The sequence below is a fragment of the Odocoileus virginianus genome, chromosome 28 (genome assembly GCF_023699985.2).
Source record: "Odocoileus virginianus isolate 20LAN1187 ecotype Illinois chromosome 28, Ovbor_1.2, whole genome shotgun sequence".
Lineage (NCBI taxonomy): Eukaryota > Metazoa > Chordata > Mammalia > Artiodactyla > Cervidae > Odocoileus > Odocoileus virginianus.
In genome coordinates this window covers 43,893,679-43,907,207 of record NC_069701.1, presented here as the reverse complement: position 1 = coordinate 43,907,207, position 13,529 = coordinate 43,893,679, and the positions used below count along the sequence as shown (strand labels likewise).

General features: G+C 67.7%; 1 protein-coding gene across 1 annotated transcript in view; it reads left to right on the top strand.

Annotated features, from left to right (window-relative positions):
- Nucleotides 1-245: 245 nt before the first annotated feature.
- MUC5B (mucin 5B, oligomeric mucus/gel-forming) overlaps nucleotides 246-13,529 on the top strand; it is a 41,035-nt gene continuing 27,751 nt past the window's right edge. Inside the window, 21 exon segments of the mRNA XM_070457093.1 lie at nucleotides 246-315; nucleotides 3,276-3,329; nucleotides 3,791-3,841; nucleotides 4,141-4,402; nucleotides 4,506-4,620; nucleotides 4,715-4,805; nucleotides 5,039-5,148; nucleotides 7,072-7,146; nucleotides 7,403-7,513; nucleotides 7,620-7,689; nucleotides 8,023-8,160; nucleotides 8,483-8,647; nucleotides 8,982-9,076; nucleotides 10,015-10,141; nucleotides 10,356-10,611; nucleotides 11,056-11,108; nucleotides 11,216-11,316; nucleotides 11,436-11,587; nucleotides 11,944-12,082; nucleotides 12,159-12,272; nucleotides 13,081-13,260. Coding sequence (XP_070313194.1) covers nucleotides 246-315; nucleotides 3,276-3,329; nucleotides 3,791-3,841; nucleotides 4,141-4,402; nucleotides 4,506-4,620; nucleotides 4,715-4,805; nucleotides 5,039-5,148; nucleotides 7,072-7,146; nucleotides 7,403-7,513; nucleotides 7,620-7,689; nucleotides 8,023-8,160; nucleotides 8,483-8,647; nucleotides 8,982-9,076; nucleotides 10,015-10,141; nucleotides 10,356-10,611; nucleotides 11,056-11,108; nucleotides 11,216-11,316; nucleotides 11,436-11,587; nucleotides 11,944-12,082; nucleotides 12,159-12,272; nucleotides 13,081-13,260 — 2,529 coding nt within the window.

Sequence of the window (13,529 nt, the reverse complement as noted above, 5' to 3'; positions counted from 1 at the left end):
GGGGGGGGTCCTGCGTCTCTGGGGCCCAGAACCACAAACCCTTCCTCCTCCGGGCTTGTGCGTGCCATGGCCCTCCCCAAGAGCAAACACACGCGGCTGTTGTCGGGGATGACGGTGCCCTGCGTGGCCTGGGAGCCGGGCTCGGGGCCAAGGCCTCCTGCTACATAAGCCCCAGGGCCCCCAGGGGAGTGAGCATCGCGCCCCACTCCCTCTGGCCGCCTTCCCACTGCCGCGCCAGCCCCAGGATGGGTGCCCCGAGCGGGTGCCCAGCGCTGCTGTGGGCCCTTGTGGCCCTGCTCTCGGCGGGCATGGCAGGTAAGGGTGCAGCCCCTCACGTTCCCTGCACAGCAGGGGCGGCCTCCGCAGGCCCGTAGTGGACAGCGAGTCCGCCGCGGGCCCTGTGTGTCATGGACTCCTGGGCAGCCTGAGCTGGGAGAAGTTAGGACCTCAGGGGGACCCGAGGGTCTCGGTTTCGGGGATGGGAGGGGCTGGCGCTGGGTAAGGGGCCCAGGCCGGGGGTCCCTCTGGTCCCTGTGAGGCTCCCCCCCCACCACCGCGGCGGAGCTGAGCGGGCAGAGTCAGCACAGGTGCCCATGGGGGGCTGCATTTCCCACTCCGCCCTTGGGGCTGGCCCAGGCAGTGGCCTCCAGGCAGCCCCATCAGACACTCAGCTGTTCCTGGAGCCACACCCGCCCTGTGGCCTTTCTTGCCCTCCTCACCTGCAGCCGCCCGTCCAGCCCTGGAGCTGGGGAAGCACCAAGAGCCCTAACACTCACTGTCCACATGAGGGGTGCTGCCCCGGCCGGAGGCGACACCCAGCAAGGCTGGCCTGGGCCCCACGGCCACTCCTGCCGACCCTCTGCAGCGCCTGGCCCCAGGCTCTGGGGTCTGGGCAGGCGGGCACCGCCCGAGGCCCTCTCCACCGATGGAAAGGAGGTGGTGAAGGGGTGCGGAGATAGTCTGGTAGAGCCTCTTCCCGAGGCCGCCTTTCTTGGAGGGCGGGCAGGCCTGGGCTGGGGGCTGAACCACGGCGACTCCTGGTGAGGGTACCAGATGCTGCCTGGCATCTGCTGTGTGGTTCGGGTGCCTGGCCGGCCTGTCTGGCCAGCCGTGGCCCTGCTCAGCCCTGGGGCAGCACGCCTGCCATGAGCCCACTCCCCTTCTCCTATTGGGGGCAAGTCCCTCGAATGGGGCTCCTTCCCGCCAGAAGGAGACGCTCACCATGGCAGCTGTGACGTGGGAGAGGCTGCAGGGAGATCTTAGTTCCTTGAGGACCTGGATCTGGGTGGCCTGGAAGAGAAGCAGGAATCCTGGCCACGGGTCCACCAGGGCCTCGAGGCTGGAAGCAAAATCCTCTCAGCCCTTGCCTCCAGTGAAAAATGCATTTCTCAAGGAGGCGAAAACTGTAAATGAAAGTAGAGTTTATTGTTAGAGACAGCACAGTGGGAGAGCAGCCAGAGAAATGGTTCGTTTAGTCAAGAGAGAGACCAGGCAGAGGCTCCACACACCCCCACCCGGGAAGGGAGTGGGCGGCCCCGCAGTGAGGCGGGTGTCTCAGCCACGTGTCCCACCCTTTGCGACCCCATGGACTGCAGCCCGCCAGGCTCCCCTCCGTCCGTGGGATTCTCCAGGCAAGAAGGCTGGAGCGGGTTGCCACTCCCTTCTCCAGGGGATCTTCCCAACCCAGGGATCAAACCCGGGTCTCCTGCATTACAGGCAGGTTCTTTACCGTCTGAACCACCAGGGAAAGAGGCGGTTAGGTCATTTACGGAGGGCAGATCTTCCAGGCCTTTGTTCACCTTTGGCCAATTATCCAGTTTCTTTCTCCACACCCTTAACTGCCCCAGGACCCTTCCCGACACGCGTGCACAACTTTCCTCCAAGACAGATTTGAGTCGAGGTCTAGGGACAGAGTGGCATCACCCTTGGTGGGGGCTCCCCTCTGGTAGGGGGCGCCCCTCCTCTTTCACCCTCAAGGAGCCTTTCTGCACGTGTGCAAATGTCTTGCTTGCCCCGAGGGTGGGAAATATGTGACCCCTGATCTTTCAGTCAGACGGGGCTCGGCCCCTCTCTCCCTGCGACGACTGTTTCACAGTGTCCTCAGGACACAAAGCCTGTTCCTATTGTTAATCCATCTCCGATGCAGACAGGAGGCTGCCAGAAATGTCAGCCTGGATCCCGTGTATCCATCGCCTCGCACTGGTGTCCCCTGGGCTAAGCCCCCGTGGGGTGGGGGGTGAGGTTTGCCCTGAGTGGAGGGGCTTCCCGTCGGGGGATGTGTGCCCAGATGGCAGTAGATGGGGTGGTTGGTGGAGGGCATCTCCCTGGCCGAGCTCTGGACCAGCTAGGTTCACAGTGATCACCTGGCCCTGGATGGCCCCGGAAGGGGTGCCGTGGGAGCCTGTCCATGTGAACGCCCTGGTTTCTTGACCAGGGGCTGGGTAAAACAATGGGCACATGTGGGAGAGGCCACAGGCCTGGGGTCAGCGCCAGGGGTCAGGGTGGGCAGGGAGAAGTGCGGTCAACAGGGCCCTGAGGAGGAGAGAGAAACGCCGGGCCAGTGCCCACGGCCTCCGGGTCAGCGTCCCGGCCAGAAGGTCGCATGGGGAGCCGAGCCTGGCGCAGCGGCTGCGGAGCCGGGCAGCACCCCTCCAGGGACATGCGGCCCCCCGGGCCTCACCTCCGTCTGCCCACGCGGGGCAGGCTGGGCGGAGGCGGGGAGCCCTACGAACGCGAGGAAGGAATTCCGAGCCTGTGTGTGCGGCATGCCCCCGGCCAAGCCTCACAGAGAGGGGCCTGGAGGGGGCTCAGTCTTGCCCCCTGAGGTGGCGGGGGCACCTGGACCCGGGAGGGGCACCCCCGGTGGTGGGGGACACAGGGTGGCCTTGGGCCCCCAGGCCTCCTGCCTGCCCAGGGCTGGGGGCTCGAAGGCGGAGCTGGCTGTAGTCTTGGGTTTCTGCTAAGTCACGCCCGGAAGCCTCTCCAACCTGTGTGTCCTCCCCACAAAGCCAGGCTTTGTCCTTCTCCGAGGGGTGTGTGGAGGGGGCCAGACGCGCTCCCTGGGGGTGGCCTGGGGTCAGTGAGCCAACACCATTTCCTGATTCCTCCTACCCCAGCACAGTGAGGTGTGTAGATGGGGGGGGGGGGGGGTGGTCAGCTCCGGGCACAGGGCGCACCTCCCATGGCTGCCAGCCTGCAGCCTCGGAGACCCTGCCACCCCGGGGCAGGGTCCTGGCGGCCAGCTTCTCATGGACTCCCGCTCCCCTTCCCTGCAGAGACCCAGGACGGCGGGCAGCAGAGCGGGACGAGTCAGCGGCCTGAGATGACTGGTCAGAGGGTGGGCGCGGCAGGGAGGGCGCGCACAGGGCCAGCAGGGGGTCCCCTTTCCACATTGGCTTCATGCCACAGAGCACCCCCCCCCCGGACCCGTCTGCCCACAGGAAGGGGCAGCAGAGGGGCCTGAGGAAACAGATGCTGAGCAGAGAGGCTCAGACACGCTCACACACATGCGTGTGCGTGCGTTTGCCCACCCACGCTCTCACATGCTCACACACACACACACACACACACACGCAGGGACACACAGACCCAGGCAGGAGCATGTCGTTGGCTGATGGGGAGCATCCTAGAGGAGCAGCGTGCGTCCTGGGCTCCCTCGGCTGGGTGAGGCTGGCCTGTGGCCCCCTGCTGCCCCACGGTGGCCAGTGAGGAGGGCGAGGGCCCTGGGAGGGGGCACAGTGGCTGCTCCCCGCCCGACCACATTCCCGGTGTGACCTGGCTCCCTCCACAGCCCGGCACCTGACCTTCATCCCGCCCGTCACTGTCTTCCCCACCATGAGCCGTAAGTGGACACCGCCCGTGGCCCACAGGGGTGGGGGTGTTTGCCAGCCCCTGGGGTGGTCACAGACCTGGGGATAAAGCTGAGACCACGTGGGCAGCTGGGCTGCTAGCTGGCCTTGGGAGCCTGCCCTGGGCACGGTTCTTGGGGACCGGCCCAGGTGCTTGGGCAAGGCCCTCAGGGCTGGGCAGGGGCGAGAATCCGGGGCAGAGGAGAGCGAGGAAGGGGGCAGTGGGTACCCACCCCACATGGGGGCCTGGCCCCAGGGAAGGCCGCCCCCCACCACCGCACACTCCCCACAGCCTTGAACGCAGCCCACGGCGGGCGGGTGTGCAGCACGTGGGGCGACTTCCACTACAAGACCTTCGACGGCGACGTCTTCCGCTTCCCCGGGCTGTGCAACTATGTCTTCTCTGCGCACTGCGGCTCCGCCTACGAGGACTTCAACCTGCAGCTCCGCCGTGGCCTGCTGGGCTCCAGACCCACCATCACCCACATTGTCCTCAGATCACAGGGGCTCGTGCTGGAGGTCTCCAACAGCTCGGTCCTCATCAACGGGTGGCGGTGAGCGCAGCCGGGGCGCAGAGGGGCCGGGCTCCAAGGTAGACAGGGGTCGGGGCTGGTGGGGAGGGGGCTGGACACGTGGGAGCACCGGACTCTTGCCCAGGGAGGAGCTGCCCTACAGCCGCGCCGGCCTCCTGGTGGAGAGGAGCAGCGCCTACGTCAAGATCAACGTCCGGCTGATGCTGACCTTCATGTGGAACGGAGAGGACAGCGCCCTGGTGAGGGTGCCCCACGCCCTCCCGCCGGGGGCGACCCCAGGGGCTGGGTGGGTGGGGCTGGCGGAGACTGGAGCTGCCCCTCCCTTGCCCCCAGCTGGAGCTGGACCCCAAGTATGCCAACCAGACCTGCGGCCTGTGCGGTGACTTCAATGGGCTCCGGGCCGTCAGTGAGTTCTACGCCCACAGTGAGTGCCCCGGGTCCAGGTGCAGTAGGTGGCTGACCCCAGCACGGTCCCCGGGTAGCTGGGGGTGCAGGGGTGGGTCTCACTGGGCCGCTGGGCAGGGGTCAAGTCAGTAGTGTCAACAGTTCCACTGATGCCCCAGAGGGAGGTTTCGGGCGGGCGGAGGTCCTGAGCATGGAAGGGAGCTCTGCCCCCAGAGCCCCTCAGGATCTGCAAGGAGGGCCTGCTCTCTGCAGATGCCAGGCTGAGCCCGCTACAGTTCGGGAACCTGCAGAAGCTGGACGGGCCCACGGAGCAGTGCCAGGACCCCCTGCCCTCCCCCGCTGCTGACAACTGCACAGACGAGGTGAGGGCCTGCCTGCGCCCCACCCCAGACACAGACTCACCAAGAGGGGCACTCAGGGAGCCAGGCAAAAGCCCTTCCAATGAGCCGGGCGGATCTCACCTCCGGAAGTGGCCTAGAGGCTCCAGGATCCTTGAAACCAGTGGAACCCAGCAGCCGTAAATGAGGCCCTGAAACCGGTCAGGGGTGGGGGCTGAAGAAGGAGGGTGGTTATTAGCAGGTCAGCGCTGACCCTGCTGGGGCTGCCAAAGGGGCGGGGGGGGGGTGGGCCCCTCCGCCACCCCTTCTCTGCAGGGTGGGGTCTGCACCCTTCCCGGGCAGGTGTGTCCTGCAGCCCAATGGGAGTGGGGGGTCCAGGATCGTGGGTCCCCAAGCTGACTCCACCCCAAGCATGGCAAGCTGTCAGGGTTGAGAAGGATAGGGGGGTAGGTGGGCAGCTGGCCGATTGGATGAAGGCCTGGATGGACAGACAGGGCAGTGGAAGGAGAGGTGGGTGGAGGAACGGATGAGAGGATGGACAGTGAGGGATGACAGGTGGCTGGCTGATTGAAAGGGACCTCGGGGGAGGGGGCTCCCTGGTCTGGGAGAGGCTGCAGGGCTGGGGTCCCCGCATAAGCCCGCAGGGAGGACACAGCCTCCATCCTGTCTCCCAGGAGGGCGTCTGCCGCCGCACCCTGCTGGGCCCCGCCTTCGCTCCCTGCCACGGGCTGGTGGACGCCGAGGTGTACGTGGCTGCCTGCACCCAGGACCTGTGCCGCTGCCCCTCCTGCCCCTGTGCCACCTTCGCTGAGTACTCCCGCCAGTGCGCCCACGCGGGGGGGCAGCCGCAGAACTGGAGGGGCCCCGACCTCTGCCGTGAGTGCCCCGGGGAGGGTGGGGGGAGGTGGCCCCAGGCAGGACGCCTGGCCCCTGCCTGGGGACCCTGGGCAGGAGGGGCCCCGACCTCTGCTGTGAGTGCCCTGGGGAGGGTGGGGGCAAGGCGACCCTGGGCAGGATGCCTGGTCCCTGCCTGGGGACCCCGTGCAGGCAGAGGCCCTTGGGGGCCCACAGCGAGAGGATGGCAGGAGAGCAGGGGGTGGTGCAAGGCCCGTGCATCCGGGGGCCCACAGGGAGGGCCTGGCACATTGAGCAGGGCTCCCCCTGAACCCAGGTGGGGGCTGGAGGCTGTCCCCAGGGGCATGGGCCCCACGCTCCCCTCCCCTCCCACCTCACCCAGAAGACAACTAGATGGGAAAGAAGCCCTCATTTCCTGGACCCTTGGTGGCACATGGCGGGCGGGGGCAGGGGTGGCTTCCTGGGCCAAGCACTGCCTCCCCCTGCAGCCCAGACATGCCCCCTGAACACTCAGCACCAGGAGTGCGGCTCGCCCTGCGTAGACACCTGCTCCAACTCTGAGCGCTCCCAGCTGTGCGAGGACCACTGCGTGGACGGCTGCTTCTGCCCCCCAGGCAGGTGCTCCGGGCCCTCGGGGATGGCCCTCTGACGGCCTCTGCCCCCGCCCCGTGTCTGCCTCCCATCAGTGTCTCTCACACCTGCCCCCAGCCCCCGCTGAGAGCTCGTGCCCCACCCCTGCTGCCCCCTAGACACGGTGCTGGACGACGTCACCCACACTGGCTGCCTGCCCCTGCGACAGTGCCCTTGCACCCACGGCGGCCGCATCTACGACCCTGGGGCCTCCTTCAACACCAGCTGCAGCTCCTGGTAGGTCCTGGCCCCGCCCAGGCCCCGCCCCACGGCCAGCCTCGGCCCCGCCCCACCCAGGCCCCGCCCCGGGGCCAGCCCCGGCCCCGCCCCGGCCCTGCCCTCGCCGGGATGGGGCTCACCACCCCTCCCCACACCCCCTCTGCTACCCCTTCCCCCAGCACCTGCTCCGGGGGACTTTGGCAGTGCCAGGACCTCCCATGCCCGGGCACCTGCTCCATCCAGGGCGGGTCTCACATCTCCACCTACGACGAGAAACTCTACGACGTACACGGGGACTGCAGTTACGTCCTCACCAAGGTGAGCCCCGCCTGCCGGGCCTCCCGGGGCCTTCGGCCCCCCCGTTGCCCCAGGGAGGGTCCCCTGATGCCGTTAGAGTGGTGAAGCCCCCGGGGTTCCATTCCCAGAAGAAGCTTACGCTCGTGGGGCCCGGAGACAAGTGGTCCCGAGGTGACCGCGTGTGAGGTCCCCACCCCCGCAGGGGCCTCCTGGGCACGGGGCTCCCTGCCCTGTGGGGGGCTGACCACTCAGCACATGGGGTGTCCTGCCCCGTCAGGTATGTGCAGACAGTGCGCTCGCCGTCCTGGCCGAGCTGCGCAAGTGCGGCCTGACGGACAACGAGAACTGCCTCAAAGCGGTGACGCTGAGCTTGAACGGAGGGGACACGGTGAGACCTTGGCAGCGGGCTGGGAGGAGTTGGGGCAGGCAGGGCCCCCCGGGGCGCCAGGCTGGCTCCTCCCCTCGCTGACCACAGCCCCGCTTCCTCTGGCCAGACCGTCCAGATCCAGGCCAACGGCGGGGTGTTCATGAACTCCATCTACACCCAGCTGCCCGTGTCTGTGGGTACGTGGCCCTGGGGGAGCCCTGTGAGGCCTGGCGGGGCCTCCAAGTGTCGGCACAGAGCCGGCCCGGCCCCTCCCAGGTCTTTGCGGTTCTCGCCTGCATGGGGGGGCGCCGCATGGCGGCTCTGTGGGGACCCGCGTAGCACCCTCTCAGTGCCTGGCCCCGCAGGAGGGTCAGCGGTCACGGTCACATGCACACGCGAGCTCCTGCCTGGCTCCTGGGCCCTGGAGGGCTGGCCGGGGCTCCTGCCAGGCGGCCCTGGGACCCAAGACTCAGGCTGGTCAGCACCAGCCCTGATCTCTGACCGCCTCTGACCGCCCCCCACCCCTGCAGCTGGCGTCACGGTCTTCAGGCCGTCGTCCTTCTTCATCCTGGTGCAGATGGGCCGCTGGCTGCAGCTGCAGGTGCAGCTGGTGCCCCTCATGCAGGTGTTCCTCTGGCTGGACCCCGCCTACCGCGGCCAGATGTGCGGTGAGGCTGGTGGGAGGGCTGGGAGCGGATGGGCCGTCAGGGCAGGGACGCGGCCTGGGAGGCAGCTGTTCCCGGGATGGCGGGGACCCTGGCCCAGGACAGTGGCTGGGAGGGTGGAGCGCAGGGCACACCGCCCTCATGGCAGGCTTCGTGTGGGGGCTGACCTCACCCCTCCACCAGAGGTCATCTGCAGATAGTGCTGGAACCTACCTCCCAGGACTCTGGTTGGGTGCGGTCACCTTGTGGTGGTCCCTGCAGGTGTGGAGAGCCTGGGCCAGACTGGGCAGCCCCCTGATTCCCACACTCCCATCACCACCCCCAGGCCTGTGTGGGAACTTCAACCAGAACCAGGCTGACGACTTCCGGACGGTCGGCGGCGTGGTGGAGGCCACGGCCGCGGCCTTCGCCAACACCTGGAAGACCCAGGCCTCCTGCCCCAATGTCAAGAACAGTTTTGAAGACCCCTGCTCCCTCAGCGTGGAGAATGGTACCCCCAGCCCGGGGCTCTCGGCTTACCCCGGGTCTGGGCCTGGGAGCTGTGAGGCTGGGGCTGAGGGGTGACCAGGCAGGGGGATGCAGGGTCCCCTGCAGGCTGGGGGCCCATCCCCGGGAAGGCGCCTGCTGCCTTGTATGCAGGGCCCACTTAGCGTAGCCAGTGAGCCCGTAATCCCAGTTCAGTGTCCCTGGGGGAGTCACTGGCCACAGGGCCTGGGGGCGCCGAGCGGGGCTCGGCGGGTGGGCAGGTGCAGGGGAGGCAGTGTTGGGGGAAGGCCGGTGAGCACTGAGCCGCGCCCATGACCGTCCGCCGCGTGTTCCCCCAGAGAACTATGCCCAGCACTGGTGCTCCCTGCTGACCAACCCTGCCGGGCCCTTCTCGTCCTGCCACTCGGTCCTCAGCCCTGGGCCCTTCCACTCGGTGAGACCCCCAGGCAGCACCCAGGGTGGGGTGGGGTGCCGGGAGCAGGACAGTCCACATCTCTGTGGCCACGGGTCAGGCCCACTCAAGGGCCACGGCCACGGCTGGTGTGTGTGTTGCCTGGGGTGGCCGTGACAAAGGACGGCAGACTGGGTGCGGGGGTGAGGGGTGACAGCTGGAAGCCTCTACCCCGCACCCCAGCCCTGGATCACGGAGCTGGCAGGACCCCGGGACCTTCCTGCCTCTCCAACCTCTGGGGGCCACGAGGCGGCACCACCCCCTGCTCGTCTCCATGAGGACTCAGACCTGTGTGTCTGCGCCTGAAGCTCTCCTAGTGGGGACACCAGGCGTGTTGGTTCAGACCCACCCTAATGACCTCATCTGAGCTTCTGCACACCTGCAAGGAGCCGGTTTCCAACAGGGCCATGTTCACAGGCCCAGGGGCCTGACTGGGACACATTCTTCCCAGGGACACTGCTCCACCCATGACAGTTGGCTCACAGGTCACCTTTTTGGAAGCAAAAGCCCTCATGTGCACATGGCTCTGACCCCTGGGCCTGCATGTCCACGTCTGGAAGACCCAGGCCCGCTTTGGGGGTGCTGTGGGCCTGCCAGCACCCTCCCCCACCCTCCCCCCAGCTTCTGCCTGCAGTCTCCCCCCACCACGCCCCTCATAGGCAGCTCACTGTGACGGATCCAGAGCCCCAGCCGGACACTGTCCTGGCCCCGCACAGGCACCTCCGCCAACCCTGCCCGTGTGCAGCCCGCCTCTCCCATCCCTCAGGGCAGCGCATCCACTCCCCCTGAGCCCCATGGCCTTATGCCCAGCTTGGGGCTGCCCTGTGTCTCCGGCCCAGACGGGGGTCCCAGGAAGGATGGACGGAGAGCAGGGTCCTTGGTGGGCTGGGGTCCCTGACGTCCTGGTGCACGCCCCCCAGAACTGCATGTTTGACACCTGTAACTGTGAGAAGAGTGAGGACTGCATGTGCGCGGCCCTGTCCTCCTACGTCCGGGCCTGTGCCGCCCGAGGCGTGCTGCTCAGCGGCTGGCGGGACGGCGTGTGCAGTGAGTGTCTGCCAGCAGGCTAGATGGGCGTGGGGGGGACTGGGCACCCTGGGGCACCCCCCGCCTCATGTCCTCAGCGAGAGCTCAGGCCTCCTCCCCCCAACCAGAGGGGAAGCCAAGCCTTGGGCCACTCCAGCCCCAGTTTGGGCGTGCCCAAGGTGAGCGGGGACAGGCCACCCAGCCGCTGACCTGCGTGTCACCCGCCCACCCCCAGCCAAGTATGCGAGCAGCTGCCCGAAGACCCAGAGCTACGCCCACATGGTGGACAGCTGCCAGCCCACCTGCCGCTCCTTGAGCCAGCCTGACGTCTCCTGTGACGTGGCCTTCGTGCCTGTGGATGGCTGCATCTGCCCGCCGGGCACCTTCCTGGATGATGCGGGTGACTGTGTCCCCGCCGAAGCCTGTCCCTGCTACTTGCGTGGCACGGTGGTGGCTCCGGGGGAGGTCGTTCATGACAACGGCGTGGTGTGGTGAGGGGCTGCTCCCTGATACCACCCTTCCCCACCTGCTTCACACAGAAACACAGGGGGCTCCCTGTGGAGGGCCTTCACCCTGCCCGCCTCTCAGCCCTTCTGAGAGGGACCGCTCCTCTGGCCTGGGGAGGTGTTCTGCAGGTCTGGAGCCCACAGAGGGCACCGTGTGTGCCCTGGAGGGCTGGCCTGGGTGCACCCCTGCCCCGGCCTCCCCACCTCCCCTCCCACACCCCAACCCTACCCTCACCCGAGTCCAGGGGCCTTCCTGGCACCTCAGCTCATTCACTCTGTGCCTTCAAGTTGGGGGTGGGGGTCCTCATAGCAGCCCCGCAGAAGGTGCCCGCCCCTCCCCTCACGACAAGGCCCAGGGCCCAGCCACGGTCTAGGCAGGGTCGGGGGGTGGGGGCAGTGTCCCAGACTGCCCCCCCTCATCTCTCGTAGCTCGTGTGTGAGCGGGAGGCTGAGCTGTCTGGGGGCCACGGAGCAGAGCATAGGTACGGCCTCCCCTGGACCTCTGCCCTTGGGGCCCCATGCTCCCCCCACGACCGAGGGGAGGGCCGCGGCTGGCCGGGAGACCCTCCCAGCATGGCCGTCTCTGCAGGGTGTGTGGCCCCCATGGTGTTCCTGGATTGCAGCAACGCCTCTGCGGACGCACCGGGGGCTGAGTGCGTGCGAAGCTGCCACACCCTGGACGTGGACTGTGTGAGTCGGCAGAAGGACAGGGCTGTGCTGATGGGGGCCCGGGTGGGCAGCGTTCCCGCCTCTCGGTGTCCCTGAGCCGTGGCCAGAGAAACTGCTGACGGGCACCCACTTGTCCACAGTTCAGCACCCACTGCGTGTCAGGCTGCGTCTGCCCAGTGGGGCTGCTGTCCGACGGGAGCGGAGGCTGCGTGGCCAAGGAGGACTGCCCTTGCCTGCACAACGAGGCTGCCTACAAGCCCGGGGAGGTCATCAAGGTCGACTGTAACACCTGGTGTGTGGAGGGGCCACGGGGGGTGGGTGGTGTCGGCCGACATCACGGGGCGAGCTGGCCCTGGGCGTCTGCTCTTCCCCTGGACAGTGCCCAGGGCCTGGCCTCCTCTGCCTAGCAGATGGCAGGGCCGGTTAAAGCCGCCCCCATGACTGCTGGCCTGCACCCCGGGCACTGAGCATTGTGGAGGGCAGGAGACAAGAGCACGACCCAGGGTGTGGGGTGCGGGACCCCCGGGCCCCGTGCTCCCTGCTTTGTGAACCCCTGGAGCCCTGGGGGGGGGCAGCACCACCTCCCACTTTATGAAAGAAGGGCCGGATCCACGTCCTTGTCACGGCACCGCCTCCCCTTGCCCACAGCACCTGCAGGGGCCGCAGGTGGGAGTGCAGCGACCGGCCCTGCCTGGGCACCTGTGTGGCCTACGGGGACGGCCACTTCCTCACCTTCGACGGCGAGCGCTACGGCTTCGAGGGGAGCTGCGAGTACACGCTGGCACAGGTACGCCGCCCCTCCCCGCCCACGGCCATGGCGCCGGTGCTGGCGCCGTGACCGATACCGTCTCCTCCCCGCCCAGGACTACTGTGCGGGCAGCGCCGCCGCCAACGGGACCTTCCGCATCGTCACCGAGAACGTGCCCTGCGGGACTACGGGCGCCACCTGCTCCAAGGCCGTCAAGATCTTCCTGGGGGTGAGGGAGCCTGGGGACCACCCCTCCCTTTGCAGTTCTGTCAGAGCCCCCGCAGGGGCCTTGGGCCTCCAGACCACAGCCCAGGGTCCTGAAACCCAAGAGAGTCATTCTCTCCTGGTTCTGGGCCTCCCTCCAGAGGCTCCAGGGGACGGTCCTTCCTGCCTCGACCAGCTTCTGGGGCTCCTGGCTTGTGCCCGCATCCCCCCAGTCTCTGCCCCACCCTCACGCGGCCCCTCCTCTGCGTCCTTCCCCCCTCCTGTCCCTGGATCTGGGCCCTCCCTAAATCCAGGATGGTCTCATCTCCAGACCCTTCACTTCATCACATCGAAGACCCTTTGCCCAAACCAGGGCACATTTGAGGACTCTGGGGCTTAGAACTGTACACGTCTTTTGGGGGGGCTTCCATTCAGCCCACCACACCTGGGGATGACCCCTGCTAGCAGAAGGAGGTCAGGGTTCACAGCACAGGGAGTGCAGCTGCTGGCTGGGGGTGGTTCCCACCTGCTCCGAGGTGGGGAGAGGTGTGAGGAAGCAGGGGCCGTGGGGGCTGAGAGGGGGCTGCGTGCTCTCCTGCCGCCCCCCGTGCTCTGCACTGCCCCCTACCACCAACGGCCCCCAAGCTCCCCCTCAGCCTCTCACCTCAAGCTCGAGGATAGTGTTGGGAGGCTGGCTCACTCCTAATGCCAGCCCCGTGCCTCGTGCCCCCAAGCACCCTGGTGCCCGCCTGGGCCACGTTGGGGAGGGGGCTCTGCCGCAGAGCCAGCCCCTCAGCTCCCTGCAAGTGCCACCTCCCCGTGCCCCTCTGCAGAGCTACGAGCTGATCCTGCACGAGGGCACCCACAAGGTGCTGCAGAGGGGGCCGGGCGGAGACCTGCCCTACAGGGTCCGCTACATGGGCATCTACCTGACCGTGGAGACCAACAGTGGTGTGGTCGTGTCCTGGGACCGGAAGACCAGTGTGATCGTCCGGCTGCGCCATGAATACAAGGTGGGGGGCGGCAGGCTGCAGGACCCCCGGGCGGGTGCAGAGCTCTCACTCCTAGATCAGGCCCAGCAGTGCAGTCTGGCAGTTGACGGACTGCTGAGGGCTGGGGGAGGCCAGGCCCATGCCCAGTTCCCAAGGGGCCGTGTCAGTCCCGGGGGGAGGCGCTCTTGGCTCCCTGGTCCCTGCGCTCAGCCGCTCCATGCCCACTGGGCTAAGGCTCTGTGGGGGAAGCAGGCACCTGGCCACCTGGCATCCTGCCCCCTGCACGACCC